This window comes from Salvelinus fontinalis, chromosome 5 (assembly GCF_029448725.1).
Source record: "Salvelinus fontinalis isolate EN_2023a chromosome 5, ASM2944872v1, whole genome shotgun sequence".
NCBI classification, from domain to species: domain Eukaryota; kingdom Metazoa; phylum Chordata; class Actinopteri; order Salmoniformes; family Salmonidae; genus Salvelinus; species Salvelinus fontinalis.
Window position 1 is genome coordinate 43,506,750 of NC_074669.1, and position 16,722 is coordinate 43,523,471.

Here is a 16,722-nt window from a genome sequence, read left to right on the forward strand (position 1 = left end):
ACATTCGTGGGCAGCACTGCATGTTTCTCGTCATTGAAGCTCTAGACATACTATATATCATGGTAGGATAAAGACGACACCCTGCTGGTTCTGGAGTCTGGTCTAGTGGTAGTGCTGCTGACTCAAGACCACACATTGTCCCTTGTGGGGCATGGGTTCAAAACCCTGCCTCCACCTTCATATATGTATTACTCTACCTAGCTGTCTGCTCTTCTCATTTGCGACTTTCTATTTCAATAGAAGAAAACACAAATAAAAACCATTTTGAAATGAAGGCGCCCAACTGGCTTGACATGCCACTGCACTGTAGCCCCACCATGGCAGTCTAGTTCCCAGTGAAAGTCTGTGCCTGCTGCTCACTCCTCACTCATCGCTGTTACACTGCGGTGAATACTAGCAGATCTACAGATGCACTACAAGAGGAATAGTGATAAGACAAAATGTCATCGTCATACCTTATGTTCACAATCGACTGCAAAACAATAACAAGGCAACAAAAAAGACCAGCGGCTGCCCCTTAGTTGGGTAAGGGAGCTCTGATAATCTTAAAGAAAAGGGATAGGACTCACACCTCACCTTGACACCTCTTGTATCACATGATTGTATCTAAGCCTAGGTTTAGACAAAAAAGCACTGTTAATATTGTACACACGGTCCGTAAGTAGCTCTAGGCAGTTGTTGGAGTTCAAGTGTGATAGATCTGTGCATGTGTGTCCTTGCTCACAGGCTGTGTTTCTGTTGATGTTTGTGTGCAGGTGGAGCAGCAGTTCTCTCACAAGTTCAGAGTGACAGTGGTGCGCGCTAAGAATGTCACTAAGGGAGCACTGGGTGACCTGTGTGAGTCTGACAACACCTGTTATTCCACATGCTCCTAGTTCACATGTTAACGATCACAAGTTCTCCAACATAAAAGCATATCACAGGGAGTTGTCATTTCTGTATGTAAAAGCAAATCATTTATATTGTGTCGTGAAATGTAATTATTCCAAATACTCAAGACCTGACAGAATATTCAAACACTTCATATTAACTTGCTCTTATAGCTATGTAATAACAATACTGTAGTTGTGTTTATCTATGTTATGTGTTTATCAAAAATATATGTACAGTATGTTTGTATCACTTTCTCTATTTCTATGTACTGTATGTAACGCATGCATTCGTGTGTTTGTGTCTGCAGTGGACACTCCTGACCCCTATGTGGAGCTGTTCATTCCCACCACCCCTGAGAGCAGGAAACGAACGAGGCACATAGACAATGACATCCACCCGGAATGGAATGAGACCTTTGTCTTCATACTGGACCCAAACCAGGATAATATTCTAGAGGTGAGAGATGGAACCGTGTCAGTTCAACTCAGTTCTGCACAGTTTAATTTAAGTCAAATCAACATGTGGAAGCTGAAGCCTTAAGCTTGTTGGTTGGTGCTGTACTCAATCAGATAACATTAATGGACGCCAATTACGTGATAGACGAGAAGCTTGGGACTGCATCGTACAACATCTCCAAGATGTTGAAAACTGGCCACACAGAGACAGTGCCTTTCCTCATCGGCAAAGTAAGACCTCTATACTTTCACTGTCTTTCTGTAGAGTATTCCGAAGGAAAGAGTGTGCCTGAAAGACATTAGCTCACACAAATATACTTGTCTGTTGAGTGATGTTGACTCATCTATGGCAGTGAGGTTTTCCTCTCTTCTCCTCCTACCTCTTACTGAATATCCCTCTCCTTTCTCTTCTCTCACCCTCTATCTATCCCTCTTCGTCCACTCTTCCTCTTCCTTACTGTAGCTTACCCACCTGCATCTCTCCCCTTCTCTCCTCTCATTACTCTCATCCTCCTACAGTGTTTCTCATCCCCTCTCCTTGTGGATGTTGTACTGTATCCCAGGGTGTTTTGCTGTTGACAGATTCCCTTTTGTGTTTAGTTTTATCCCAGGCTGTTGACAGATGAATCAATGTTTTCTTCTTCTACGATAACCACAGCGTCTTTGTGTTGTTTTGACAGGCAACCAATGTGTACTTAGAGATGGCCCTGGAGGTCTGGTACGTGTACTTCCATGAACACTCCTCTCCTCGTCTGTCTGTTTATTTATTTGGATCCCCATTTAGCTTTTGCAGAAGCAGCAGCTACTCTTACTGGGGTCAGCTTAAACAAAGCACAGGAATTCACCTCAAGCTATGTCACCCACACCATTGTGTTTTAGTACAAAACTCTTAACTGTAAGTCGCTCTGGATAAGAGCGTCTGCTAAATGACTAAAATGTAAATGTAAAAATGTTTTTTTTAAATTCATTTTTTTTTTGATGATGATGACCATCTTTTTATTTAGGTTGTCCATTTTCAGAATGAGTTTACAGGTGCTACCCCTCAAACAAAGAAATCTGAGAAGTGCATACAAAATACAAAGAACAGCATCAGCAGTTTTTAAGTCATATTCTGTATGAAGGGAAAATAAACAAAAAATGCTCCCCCTCCCAAACCCATTCCCCCCAACCCCGTCAGTCCCCATCCACCTGCCTGCATTCTCCCTCCCCTACCGGAAACCATGTTTCCCATCCCTCCTAGCCGTCCCCTCTTCACACATCTTCATCGTCATTTTTCCATATTCTGGTCCAGTTAAAGGATGATTCAGTTACATTTAGATCTCTGGGCCATACTTTTTTGATGGCGAGCTTTCCAAAAGTTGTTGAAATATTACCGAGATTAGTCCTTTCGTTTCCAAATTCCATCATTGGATGAATCGACAGCTGGGTTTCCCATGGAACCCCATAAACCAGCACAGCTGACCTAAGTTGGAGATAAAGAAAAAAATTGTTACCTGGTAATATAAATAAATGCTTCTTTCAGATCTTGGAATATCCTCAAACAATTACTATCCATAGTATCGCAAAGGGTACGGATACCACATTTGGACCATTGAGGCGATGTGAAAGGACATCCTCCAGATCGCAAGGCATTATTGTTAAATTTTGGAGGTTGGGGGTGCCATTTCATTTCCCAGTTGAATTGTTTTTCAATTTTGCGCTAAATAGATTGTTTGGGCCAAAGTGTAGTTTGTTTAAGAGAGAGATCAATGAACACCACTTCTTCCAGGGCAATGGGAGCCACCATATTTATTTATATTCCTTTTTTAACAACTGTAACTGTTTTCAGTCCACACAGGGCTTAGATTTACTGGACTGTTGCAAAAAAAAGACCCCCAAAAATGTTCCAACACTGGAATGTGCTGTTTTACAGGGTCAGCGATAGTACTAAAGCGCTCCTGGAGCAAATCGGGGTTAAATGCCTTGTTCAAGGGCTCATAGACAGATTTTTCACCTTGTCGGCACGGGTATTCAAACCAGCGACCTTTCGGTTACCGGCCCAATGCTCTAACCAGACTGTTGATTTAGGTAAAGGGGAGGACATGCTTGGCATGATTGTAGTCTCAGTAATGCAGAGGTGGGAGGTCTTGGGTGTGTTTGTCTCTGGAGGTCTATCTCAGACCAGACCAACTTGGAACCAGATCGAATAACATCTGTTAACTTCAGTCATGGCTGGCTAACCTACAGAACATAAAATCAGTCATCATGGCTGACTAACAGGTCTACTAAAGAGAATACAGAGATGTCTGTCTGTTTCCCATATGGGAAAACGTGATGTTTTAAAGCAGTTGTTGAAATGTAATGACATACGTGTGAATATGTTTTGTCTGCTTTTGTTTATGCTTATTATTGTAGGTCTTCTAGACTAATCTTACTTCATGTCACTCAACAACACATATCCTAAACTCACTGACCCCACAAACAGGCTTTTGCTAGTGGGACACATTCAACTGAGCACTCTAACAATCTAAATTGATAATAAATTATTACATTTGTCAAATATGACAAATATTTATTGGTAACACTTTATTTGGATAGTCTGTAGATGCTCTACATACTATCAGTAACATTTCAACTATCTACAAACTCTAACCCTAGTTACGGTTAGGGTTATTCTTACTCTAATTGTAACCTTTGCAAGCAGTTGCTTATCAACAAATAGTTTATTCATAGTATGAAAATCCAGACTATCCAAATAAAGTGGGACCTATTTATTTGATAAACATTTTGTCTTGCTTATGATGGCCATATGCAGGGTTATAACCGTATCTTGTCTCTGTGTCCCCATGCAGTACGAACCTGGACCTGCGGTTCAGCCTGACCCTGTGTGACAAGGAGAAACTATTCAGACAGGCCCGCAGAGAGAGGGTGATGCTGGGCATCAAGAAGCTGCTGGACATGGAAAAGCCCCGCTTCCTCCCCAGCACTCCTCAGGAGGTGGGCATACCTGAGTACTGTGGGCCCAGGCTTGCAAAGCGGCCTACTGCCAACCACAGTGTTCTTTTTTGAATCAGTTTCTGACTTATAGTCAAATGCAGTGTTTTACATGTGAAACATCATGTATTGGGATGCATTGCAGGGTCAATGGGTCATAGAATGGTAACCATTTCAAAATGAACGGGCAATATAATAGACATGAGCTAAATAAAGCATTTATTGCCATGGAAATGGGGCTTACTATGCAGTATTGCTGAGCATAGTGGTCAAGTTCATAGACGAGACAATATTAGCCAACAACACCACTTTTTATTAGCAAGAACACGTACATCACATCCACAGGTCTCTTAGTATTCAAACGTGATAATTTTATAGGCCCTAATTTCCTCTCACACCGAAAGCTCTGAAGGCTGGTTCAGAGGCAGCTGACATTTGGCCCTGTTCTCCTGGTTGTAGCCTCTATCCGACACCTCTCACTGCCTGCCTGTGTTCTCGGATGATCCGGAAGCTACCAGCCAGAATGAGATAATAACCCACAACACATTCAAAGTGTTGTTGCAGAACTTCTGAGCTGCCACACCGCATTCCCATTGAGGCTAGTAAATACTAGAACATTTCACAACTCAGTGAAGTGCAGTTGTTGTGTCAGAGTGGGTTATAATATTTGTTGTAATTGTTTACGGAAATGACTGTGGTTCTAGTTCAGAGAAGTCAGTGCAGAGGCGGAAAGAGGCCCAGGAACTACAGCAAGTAGAGTGAGGCAACAACAGTCACCTACTGTAGACTGACTGACTGACGGAAGTAACATCAGGAAGTAGGGCTTACTGACAGTTGAGCTGCTATGAATCTCAAGGAGTCATGTTATGACAGGGATCCGAATCCTTTCCAATCTCTTCCTGTCTGTGGCTGTCATTGTCTGTGTCTGTGCAGGTGCCGGTGATCGCCATAGTGGGTTCAGGGGGAGGCTTCAGGGCCATGGTGGGCTTCTCTGGGGTTATGAAGGGCCTGTATGAGTCTGGGGTCCTGGACTGTGCCACCTACATTGCTGGCCTCTCTGGATCCACCTGGTCAGTCAACTATTCATCTGTTTATACCATGCTCTCTCTCTCTCCCTCCCACTCCTCTTTTCTCCGACAGTATCTACCCATCTACCTCTGCACCAAAATGTAACCCGTTTTTACATGGAGGACTGTATGTGGTCTGCCTGCGTGTTCTCATGCCTCCCTTCCTCCCTCACTATCTCTTTCCCTCTCCCTCCCTCCTTATCTCCGTTCCTCCCGCAGGTACATGTCGACCCTGTTCTCTCACCCAGAGTTCCCCTCTAAGGGTCCTAAGGAGATCAACGCGGAGCTGATGAAGAGAGTGAGCAGTAACCCTCTGAGACTGCTGCTGCCCCAGCACATCACCAACTACATCCAGTCTCTGTGGAGCAAGAAGGCCAACGGACAGCCCGTCACCTTCACTGACATCTTCGGCATGCTCATCGGCGAGACACTCATCCCCGCGGTGAGAGGAGAACCGCACACACCTGTTTTTGGTGTTACTGCATTATTTCACCCATCTCTCTCTTTCTCTGTCTTCAAGAGGATGAGACTAAACTGACTATAACTCCCAGTGTTTCTCTGTTTTCATCAGAGGATGGACACAAAGCTGAGTGAGTTGCAGGAGAAGGTGAACGAGGGCCAGTGTCCTCTCCCTCTGTTCACCTGTCTGCACGTCAAACCAGACGTGTCCGAGCTCATGTTCGCAGGTCAGTGAGCGTGTATACGTTGTGTGTGTGTCTGTGTGGGTGGTCTGTGTGAGTGTGTGTTTGTTCACACTATGGTTACGCAACAATCACTGTTGTCAGTTTGAGTAGACCTGTGTAAGAGGGGGAGGCGAGAGTGATGAGCCCCTGTTATTGCCTTTACCTCACTGATTTACATTCATAATGGTGTGTTAACGTGTGTGTGTGTGTGTGTGTGTGTGTGTGTGTGTGTTACTGTAGATCACAAGGTCAGTGTGGCTCCGAGGCTCTCCTCAGTTCTCAGTTTTTCAATGAAGCGTAGCATTTCAGTAGGAGTTCATGCACCACAGGAGGCTGGTGAGAGGAAGACTGCTCATAATAATGGCTGGGATGGAGTGAATGGAATGGTATCAAACTCAAACTCTTTGATGTGTTTGATACCATTCCAATTATTCTGTTCTAGCAATTACAATGAGCCCGTCCTCCCCAATTAACGTACCACCAGCCGCCCTTGTCATGCACGTAGTGTGAGTGTTGTCCGCAGTATTGGGCATGTAGTTGGAATGGAGGATTTAAGTTCTGGTGTGTGTGTGTGTGTGTGTGTGTGTGTGTGTGTTTGAATCTCTAGTACAATGAATGTGTATGCCTTTTGCATAATGAGTAATCAGAGATGGTCAGATAATCTCTCCCGCATGCAAATTTCCATTCTTTACATTTCCTTGGAGCATCACTCATTTCACACCCACTGATGTGTCATGGTTGGCTGATATTCAAATGTTGCTTTGAGAGAGTCATCCATGAATGTACTGCAGATAGCCACTGTGCATATGGCCAGCGCTGGTTAAGTTTGTCCCATTCATTTTAAACAAATGAATAGTGACACGAGTCTGAACAATTTGCACATCTGAAACAGTCTCTGTTACTGAAGGTAAGGAGAAACTGGAGGTGATGACGAACAAAGGTTTATGCAAACAATGTTATTCCAATGCAGTAAATGGAGCTATCATCATATTGACCCCAGGCATTCTTGTTGTTTTAGTGCTGTAGTGTGAGAAGGAACATCAACAATGTGTAAGTGTTAATGCTGGGAATTGCCAGGAACCTCACGATATTATCAAGATACTTAGGTGCCGATACAATTCTCGCTGATTGCGATTCTCGCTGATTCTCACAATTCTATATGTGTTGCAATTCGATACTGTGATTTTTATTGCGATTCGATGTTCCAAACATATTGCTCCCCATATGTCTGCTGCGGAGGGACAAGAGAGAGCCATGAGAAAACATGTTTTGATTAGTCATGGAAATAAAAGTGCTGAAAACCAATTGGCTGCCTATTTAAAAAGAAGATGGAGAACAAGCTATGAAGGAAATAGGGGCAGGTACAGCCAACTAGCTCAAAAATAATATTGCGTTATTGTCAAAACGATATATCATCAAAAATAATGTCCCGATATGTAACTGTATAGATCCCCCCCCATCACTAGTAGGTGTAGTAGTACAATGTGGAAGGGCAATGTTACGTAGGTGTCAATGTCGTTGTGGTACGCCGCTGGTCCTGATCTAGGATCTTTCTCAAATTTTAGCTTGACTCATAATGACATGTAAAACGGACCTCAAAACAGTCCTTAGGGACAACCTGTCCTCTGTTAGGTTGACTGAGTCCATTACTGTATGCTGAGTCATTGGTACTGTGACCAACATATTTGTAATAATATTCATGCAAATTAATGTTGGTGTTCCAGTGTATTTTACAGATTAGCTGGAATAGAATATTAAATCAGTTCACTTTTTTTCTTACTGTAAATCCCCCACCTTTTATCTCTGGTGTGACAAGGTAATGCTGTCACAACTTTCCAGAGAAAGGCAAAAATAACACCACATAACTTACAGTACAGTAGTAACATTATACTCCTTATCCAGGACCAATGATAGGCTGAAAGGTGATACTGTATTGTCATTCTGAGGAACTCTGTCAGACTTATAATGTGTGAACAGTGTGTTGTGTTTGGCCTTACAATTATATGTGTGGGTGTTGTTGTGTCACTAGAGTCAGGTAGGGTATATACCTCCTGTCACCTGGTTCCAGTAATGAGGGTCATAATGACAGTTGCTTCTGGCCTGCACTGTTACTGTAAACCTGGGCTACCCTTTTTCCATAACATAAACATACACATATTTACTGCAGGATATACACATTTTCCCAAATACATTGCACTTACAGTGTGCTCCCCTAATTAAAGTGTTAGCTAGTTACATACGCGGATTGATTTTTATCAATGGATGTTGTTATTTTATTTAACCATTTCTTTGACAGACTGGGTGGAGTTCAGCCCGTATGAGATTGGAATGGCAAAGTACGGAACGTTCATGACCCCTGATCTTTTTGGAAGCAAGTTCTTCATGGGAATCACTGTGAAGCAGTATGAAGAGAACCCACTACATTACCTTATGGGTAAGAAAACCCAGACATAGACACGCACATACATACACAAACGACAGAATGTTGCTGGCACTTCTGCATAGGACTTCCTGAAGAGATTCCTCACATGATAAGCGATCATCAAACATGATATGCATAAGTCGTCACATGATAGTGATGTTGATCTAGTGGGTTTATCTCTCTCCAGGGGTTTGGGGGAGTGCCTTCTCCATCCTCTTCAACAGAGTGCTGGGTGTCAAAGACACTGTCGGGGGGAGCACCATGGAGGAAGAGCTCGGTAAGAAACCACACACACGTTTCTTATAACCCCAATCCTAACCCTGACCTCTGGTCTTATCCCTGACCCAAATGAAGTCATGCACCCTGTACAGATATAGTACCACATCATGGTCTCCTCCACAGTTAGGACAGCACATACACTTGCCTTGTATCTACTCACAGTGAAGCTCATACATTGCAGCGTATAGACCTGAAGACGATGACTGTGCTTAGCCCAAAGGCTTAGTTCCTATGTGTTGTGTTAGCCCATAGTCCCAATCCAATATGTTGGATCTGCTCTGCGCAACACAAGCCAACTGCACCTCCCATTGTAGTCTGTTTTTTTTATTACGTACGGTACGCCTGACTCTGTGTGAACGCAGATTAATGTGACATGCTGGTACCTGATGCCAACTCACAGATGTGAGTGTGATTCCCCTACTGTCACGTTCTGACCCTAGTTCTTTTGTTATTTCTTTGTTTTAGTATGGTCAGGGCGTGAGTTTGGTGGGTTGTCTATGTTCGTTTTTCTATGTTGTGTTTTACGTTTGGCCTGGTACGGTTCTCAATCAGAGGCAGGTGTCGTTAGTTGTCTCTGATTGAGAATCATACTTAGGTAGCCTTTTTCCACCTTTGTTTCGTGGGTGTTTATTTTCTGTGTCTGTGTGTTCCACACGGAACTGTTTCGGTTGGTTATTTCACGTGTCGTTTATTGTTTTGTTTCAGTGTTCGATTGTTTTAATAAAGAGCATGAACACGTACCCCGCTGCGCATTGGTCCTCCGATCCTTACTACTCCTCCTCGTCAGAGGAGCCGTTACACAGCCGTTACACCTACGGTCAAAACAAAGATAATGTTCAGCTTCCTGTCATTATTTTTTAACTGCTTTTTAAGTTTGTTTTATGGGCTGTTGGTGTTTGATTTGACCTTTCAGCTTGTGTTGCACATGTGCACTCACTGCATCTGCAAGCAGGTACACCTACACCCATTCCAATGATTTACTGGTTTATGTTAAATGCCAATTGTTTTATTGTGTTTGCTATGTAAGCTATTGTTGCTAATGAGTTTATAAAAAGGTAGGGCCTAAAAAATTGAAAGTTAATTGGACAGCCTAATGTAAGCGATACATGTCATGCTATGATAACCTCTGTTTTTGAGATGGAGTGAAGACTTGGATATGAGTGAAAGTGTGATTAAAGAAGATGTCCTTGTCTTTTCCTGCAGAACAGTTAAAGCCTCAACACATTGTGGGGAAGGACAGTCTAGATGATGACGAGAGGCCTTGGAAAGGTGAGAACTGCAATATCCATGATGCATAATGATTCATACGAAATACACAGAATCCTGAATAAGTGTGTGGTCTACATTATTTTAACACATTCACACTGTTCAGGGGAAGTCACAGCCTTGATGCTGCATTGATGGAGCAGTGACTGTCTGATGAGGAACAGGCCGTCTCGACATAGTGAGCTAGGTTATAGGCCTACATCATGGGCTGGATAGAAGCAGTTTACCATCTTCAGAACTGGATAATAATAGCTTTATTTGCCTCATAAAATAATAGAAAATAAATAATATGATTTGTTCTATCTCTCATAAAGCTGTGATTGAGAATAGCATATGCCTAGGCTTAGGCTATAGACTTTCATTCTTGTTATTTTTGAATATCACGACATGCTAGAATACCTTACGTTTTTAGGCTATTCAAATAAGTTTTGGAGATGGAACTCTGTTACATGTATTGTTTGATTGGGAGAAAGCCATGCATAAAACAATGAAGTGTAGCCTTCAGTCATATTCATAGCCTATCGAATGGAGAGAGAAGGGAATATAGGCTACAATTTTTTTAAATGTTTTGACACTAGATAGTTAAGGAGTGTCCATTATAAAACAAAATTAGGTTTAGGCTATTGCCTAATGCCCATGCATCCGACAAAGAGAGAAACAATAGGCTATTTTCTGACTGGACATTGTGCACTGCTTTGGTGGAATTCTCTGCTCTGTCTGGCCTACAGTCCTCTCTTTCATTCCTCTCTTTCTATATTCCTCTCGTTCTTTATAGTTGGCTATATAGTTCAAATAGGCTAAACCATTGTCTGTCAGATCACAATGTTGTCACCATCAGCGATGGCAGTCAATTATTGTCGATAGACGATGCTATGCTACGATGCTATATCACCCAACCCTAGTCGTGCATGTAGGGGGAAACCGGGACGAAAGTAACACTTTTTGTTTTTTCCATGTGCGAGTAGGGGAAAAACGGGACGAAAGTAACACTTTTATTTTTTTCCTAATTACTCAAAGATCGATAGAACTAGAGAGACCATCTTTCATGACAAACAACTTATATACACTGAGTGTTAAAAACATTAAGGACACCTTCCTAATATCGAGTTCCCCCCCCCCCCTTGTGCCCTCAGAACAGCCTCAATTCGTCAAAGCAAGATGTCAAAAGCGTTCCACAGGGATGCTGGCCCAATGCTTCCCACAATTGTGTCCACAACTTTCAATGACTATTCATGCTTAGCCCTACCAATCAGGTGTGCTTTAGCTGCCTTTGTCATGCGCGCTCCTCGTGTCTTGATATAATAAACATTTGTATTCTGTTCACAAACGGCAAACTCATCAGGCTTATCACATTTCCATGGCTTGATACAAGGTAATTAACCCCCAAAATCATAAAGATATACAGCACCAGTTGATGGATTCTGAGTTCTATCAGGTATTCTATTGAAATATTGAGTGCTATGGTTTAGAGGGTCTACACCAGAAGTTAATGGTTATCTGTAGGAGGAAGGTATATGGTGGGTGCAATTAAGCTTAGAATGTAGTGAGTGTAGGGAAAACGATCATATGTGGCAGGCATTGATAAGGGGAGAGAGTCATGTATTAGTGATGAAGGGGGCCACGGTCAGGTCTCATTAGGGACCCAGCTAACGGCTGGGTTTCCCTTTGTAGTACGTCATAGTTTTCAAGCCCTGCCACATCTGATGACCGTCAGAGCCAGTGTAGTAGGATTCAATCTTAATCCTGTATTGATGCTTTGCCTGTTTGATGGTTCGACTGAGGGTGTAGCAGAATTTATTATAAGTGTCTGGATTATTGTCCCGCTCCTTGAAAGCAGCAGCTCGAGCCTTTAGCTCGATGCAGATGTTGCCTGTAATCCATGGCTTCTGGTTGGGATATGTACGTACGGTCACTGTGGGGACGACGTTGTCATGACTTGCCCTGTTGGGTGAGGATTATAGGTGCCAGATTCCCCTCCCCATCCCTCTCTCTCTCTCCCCCACCAGTTTTATGACCGGTCGTAAAATACAGAGAGAGACTGTGGAATACAGAGAGAGACTTGGCCAAACTTTAACATAAAAAGGTTCAATAATGAAACAATATTTCTGTTTTCCAACCAGTTGGAAGGGTCCAAGGGCACTTAAAGAACAATCCTGTTGAATTTGTTAATAATTGCAATGTAGCTTGGAGCTGTAGCTACATGTTGAAATGGTTGGCAATTTAAATAGAGACCAAGCAGGCGGATGGTGGGAACCGGAAGTCACGAATGGTTAAGAAATCTACAAAACTAAAGACTACACATTCACAGTCTGCAACTGTATATGTAAAATAGTCTAGGAAACTCGACCCGAAGAAGAGAGAAGAACAATCTCTTTTCACTACTATAGATACATCTAAAGTATCTATTCTAGTAACCTCGACCAATAACCACCGGGTGGTAATTGTGAAAGATCCATTCTAAAGTACATTTCCTTATCAAACGACCAAGATATTACAGTTTTTAATGTCCCATTGGTAGGATAGTCTTGACCATATATCATCCATTTAGTTTTCCAATGATTGCACAATGGCCAATAGAACGGATGGTAGTGGAAGTTTACTCACGCACCTTCGAATTCTCAGAATGAAGCCTGACCTCCGCCCCCTTTTTCTCTGTCTTTTCTTCCCGTAAATGGGAAGAATTTAGGCCCATTCCCGAGAAAGCAGTATATCCTTCACGTCGAACTCATTAAAGAAAAAATCTTTGTCCAGTTTGAGGTGAATAATCGCTGTTCTGATGTCCAGAAGTTATTTTCGGTCATAAGAGACGACAGCAGCAACATTATGTACAAAATAAGTGAAAAATTGTGTTATAAACAACATGCCATTAACTCACTTAACTAATCAGGCCTTTATGGTAGAGTGGCCAGACCGAAGCCACTCCTCAGTAAAAGGCACATGACACATGACAGTTTGCCAAAAGGCATCTAAAGGAATCTCATACCATGAGAAACAAGATTCTCTGGTCTGATGAAACAAAGACTGAACTCTTTGGCCTGAATGCCAAGCATTACAGCTGGGGGAAACATGGCACCATCCCTACAGTGAAGCATGGTGGTGGCAGCATCATGCTGTGGGGATATTCTTCAGCGGCAGGGACTGGGAGTTTAGTCAGGATCGAGGGAAAGATGAACGGAGTAAAGTACAGAGAGATCCTTGATGAAAACCTGCTCCAGAGCGCTCAGGACCTGAGACTTGGGAGAAGGTTCACCTTCCAACAGAACAACGATCCTAAGCACACAGCCAAGACAACGCAGGAGTGGCTTCGGGACAAGTTTCTGAATGTCCTTGAGTGGCCCAGCCAGACTTGAACCGGATCAAACATCTCTGGAGAGACCTGAGAATAGCTATGCAGCGACGCCCCCCATCCAACCAGACAGAGCTTGGGAGGATCTGCAGAGAAGAGTGGGAGAAATTCCCCAAATCCAGGTGTGCCAAGCTTGTAGCGTCCTACCCAAGAAGACTTGAGGCTGTGCTTCAACAAAGTAATGAGTAAAGTGTCTGAAAACTGATATCACATTTACAAAAGTAGTTATTTTTAATACATTTGCAAACATTTCGAAAAACCTGTTTTTGCTTTGTCATTATGGGGTATTGTGTGTAGATTGATTAGGAAAAAAGACAATTTAATCCATTATAGAATACGGCTGTAATTTCACAAAATCTGGAAAAAGTCAAGGGGTCTGATACTTTCCGAATGCACTGTATATAATATTTTTATACCTGGGAGTGTAGACTAAACGATTGATCAATTAAACTGTGACCCTCGAGGAACTGTGCACTTCAGATCAAGGCCTATCAAGCACCTCTAGGCACCAAATGCATACTGTAAGCCTGCTGTACATCCCATGTGGCCTCTCTTTATCAACATTGTCCCCTTCTCTCTCACTTGCCTCCCTTCTTTTTCTCCATCTCTCCCCTCTCCAGGAGGCAAGGAGAACCCAGAGGCGGAAGATGAGTACGGCACCGCCCAGAACAGCTGGGTCCAGCGAATGATCACCTCCCTCTTCAGCGGCGACTCTTTGTTCAACACGCGAGAGGGGCGGGCGGGGAAGGTCCATAACTTCATGCTAGGCCTCAACCTCAACACCAACATGCCCTTCTCTACCTTCGGAGACTTTATGTACCAGAACTCCTGCGCCTCCTTCGAGGATGAGGTTGACGCTGTCACAGGTCAGATGTCAAATCTGGAGATCTAGGAGTTCTAGATGTAACACATTCTAGATTCCAGATATAGGACAGGTCTATGACCGTTGTTAGATTCTAGGTAAAGCAAATCAAATCAAAGTTTATTTGTCAGGTGCACAGTACAGTGAAATGCTTACTTGCTAACTCTCCTCAACAATGCATTACATGATCAATATCCATCAAGAATCAAATGCCAAATGCAAAAGTAAAAAAATAGTAGTAATAAAAAGTCAGATCCTCTGTGATATGCACGCCGAGGAACTTGAAGCTTTTGACCCTCTCCACTGCATCAAAGGTTCTCAAACTTTTTGACTCGGGGCCCCCCTTCCAGTATTGGGGAACATCCCGAGCCCGCGTGCACGCGCCACATCTATTTCTATGGGCACAAGCACTGTTCATAACAAAAACTGTTCACACCCCTCTTGTTGGTGGAGAGAATTTTGCAGGTTTAAAGCTTATTTCCTGCAATTCTGCACATTTTGTCATCGGGTTGTTAGGTTCTAATTCTCAGAGTAAAAAACTCAACGGACACTATGAAAGCTTAACCAAGTTTATTCTTCCCAGAGGATCAGTACAGCTGCATTAGACAAAACATGTTTCCACCATCACAAGTATATATACTCCAATTTAGATGCACTCCTCCTTCTCTCCAACCCTGACATCTGTTATGGTTCGACAGGAAGACGAAGTGATAGGGTAATAAACTGTTCCCCCTCCCTTAACTTCTTATGGCTGCAGGGGCAGTATTGAGTAGCTTGGATGAAAGGTGCACAGAGTAAACGGCCTGCTCCTCAGTCATAGTTGCTAATATATGCATATTATTATTAGTATTGGATAGAAAACACTCTGAAGTTTCTAAAACTTTTTGAATTATGTCTGTGTGCTTTTTACGTAAAGTGTTTTTTAAATCTGACACAGCGGTTGCATTAGGAACAAGTGTATCTTTAATTATATGTAAAACATGTATCTTTCATCAAAGTTTACGATGAGTATTTCTGTTATTTGACGTGGCTCTCTGTAATTACTCCGGATATTGGAGGCATTTCTGAACATGGCGCCAATGTAAACCGAGATTTGTGGATATAAATATGCACATTATCGAACAAAACATAAATGTATTGTGTAACATGATGTCATATGAGTGTCATCTGATGAAGATGTTCAAAGGTTAATGATTAATTTTATCTCTATTTCTGGTTTTTGTTACTACTATCTTTTGCTGGGAAAATGGCTATGCTTTTCTGTGGCTATGTACTGAGCTAACATAATTGTTTGGTGTGCTTTCCCCGTAAATCCTTTTTGAAATCAGACATGTTGGCTAGATTCACAACATGTGTAGCTTTAATTTGGTGTCTTTCAGGTGTGATTTCATAAAAGATTGATTTTTATAGTAATATATTTGAATTTGGCGCGCTACATTTTTTCTGGATTTTGGCCAAGTGGGACGCTACCGTCCCACCTATCCTAGAGAAGTTAATAACATTATCTCTACGAATAGTGTCAAAGAGCATAGCAACATACTGTTACTGTTAAAACCATTTTCAAATGAGTTCATACTCCCTTATTTTACTGGCAACCTCTTGGAAGAGTTACCAGATCAGGAAGTTAGCACCATAACCCATCGGGGAATCCAACACTCCATAAATCGAAACAAAGACAAAAAGGAAATCAGCAATACACATATCACAATCCATTTGGAGTAACTGTCATCCCTATTTAACCGGAACCCCTCGCTAACAGCCAGTGAAATTGTAGGGTGCCAAATTCAATCAACAGAAATCTCATAAATCAAATTTCTCAAACATACAAGTATTAGGCACCCTTTTAACCTCTCTGGGATAGATGGGACGCTTGCGTCCCAACAGCAATGTCAAAATGTAGAGCGCCAAATTCAAAAAAATTATATAAAATTAAACTTGATTAAATCACACATATAAGATATCAAATTAAAGCTACACTCGTTGTGAATCCAGCCAACATGTCAGATTTCAAAAAGGCTTTTCGGCGAAAGCATAAGATGCTATTATCTGATGATAGCCCAATGTAAACAAGAGAGTGTAGCCTATTTCAACCATGCTAGCGCTACTCAAAACGCTAATATAAAATATAAAACATGCATTACCTTTGACGAGATTCTTTTGTTGGCACTCCAATATGTCCCATAAACATCACAAATGGTCCTTTTGTTCGATTAATTCCATCCATATATATCCAAATTGTCCATTTATTTGGCGCCGTTGTACCAGGAAAAACAGCGTTCAATTTGAACAAAATCACGACACAATATCTAAAAAAAATTACCTCTAAACTTTGCCAAAACATTTCAAAGTACTTTTGTAATACAGCTTAAGGTATTTGTAAACGTTAATAATCGATCAAATTGAAGACAGGTCAATCTGTTTTCAATACAGGATATCAACAAACTCACGGAACATTTCACGTCTTGCCCAAATCTCAAACATAAACAAACGACGTCC

The 16,722-nt window shown here is 42.1% G+C and overlaps 1 protein-coding gene across 2 annotated transcripts in view; it reads left to right on the forward strand.

The window, feature by feature from the left end:
* The window catches only part of LOC129855637 (cytosolic phospholipase A2-like), a 52,587-nt gene that overhangs the window by 22,089 nt on the left and 13,776 nt on the right, over positions 1–16,722 (forward strand). For both annotated transcript variants that reach the window (XM_055923506.1, XM_055923507.1), the window contains exons 3-14: positions 756–837; positions 1,181–1,329; positions 1,443–1,559; positions 2,009–2,046; positions 4,160–4,304; positions 5,235–5,371; positions 5,588–5,810; positions 5,940–6,054; positions 8,348–8,485; positions 8,661–8,750; positions 9,956–10,021; positions 13,985–14,230. In XM_055923506.1, the coding sequence (XP_055779481.1) occupies positions 756–837; positions 1,181–1,329; positions 1,443–1,559; positions 2,009–2,046; positions 4,160–4,304; positions 5,235–5,371; positions 5,588–5,810; positions 5,940–6,054; positions 8,348–8,485; positions 8,661–8,750; positions 9,956–10,021; positions 13,985–14,230 (1,546 nt within the window). The remainder of the gene's footprint in view (positions 1–755; positions 838–1,180; positions 1,330–1,442; positions 1,560–2,008; positions 2,047–4,159; positions 4,305–5,234; positions 5,372–5,587; positions 5,811–5,939; positions 6,055–8,347; positions 8,486–8,660; positions 8,751–9,955; positions 10,022–13,984; positions 14,231–16,722) is intronic.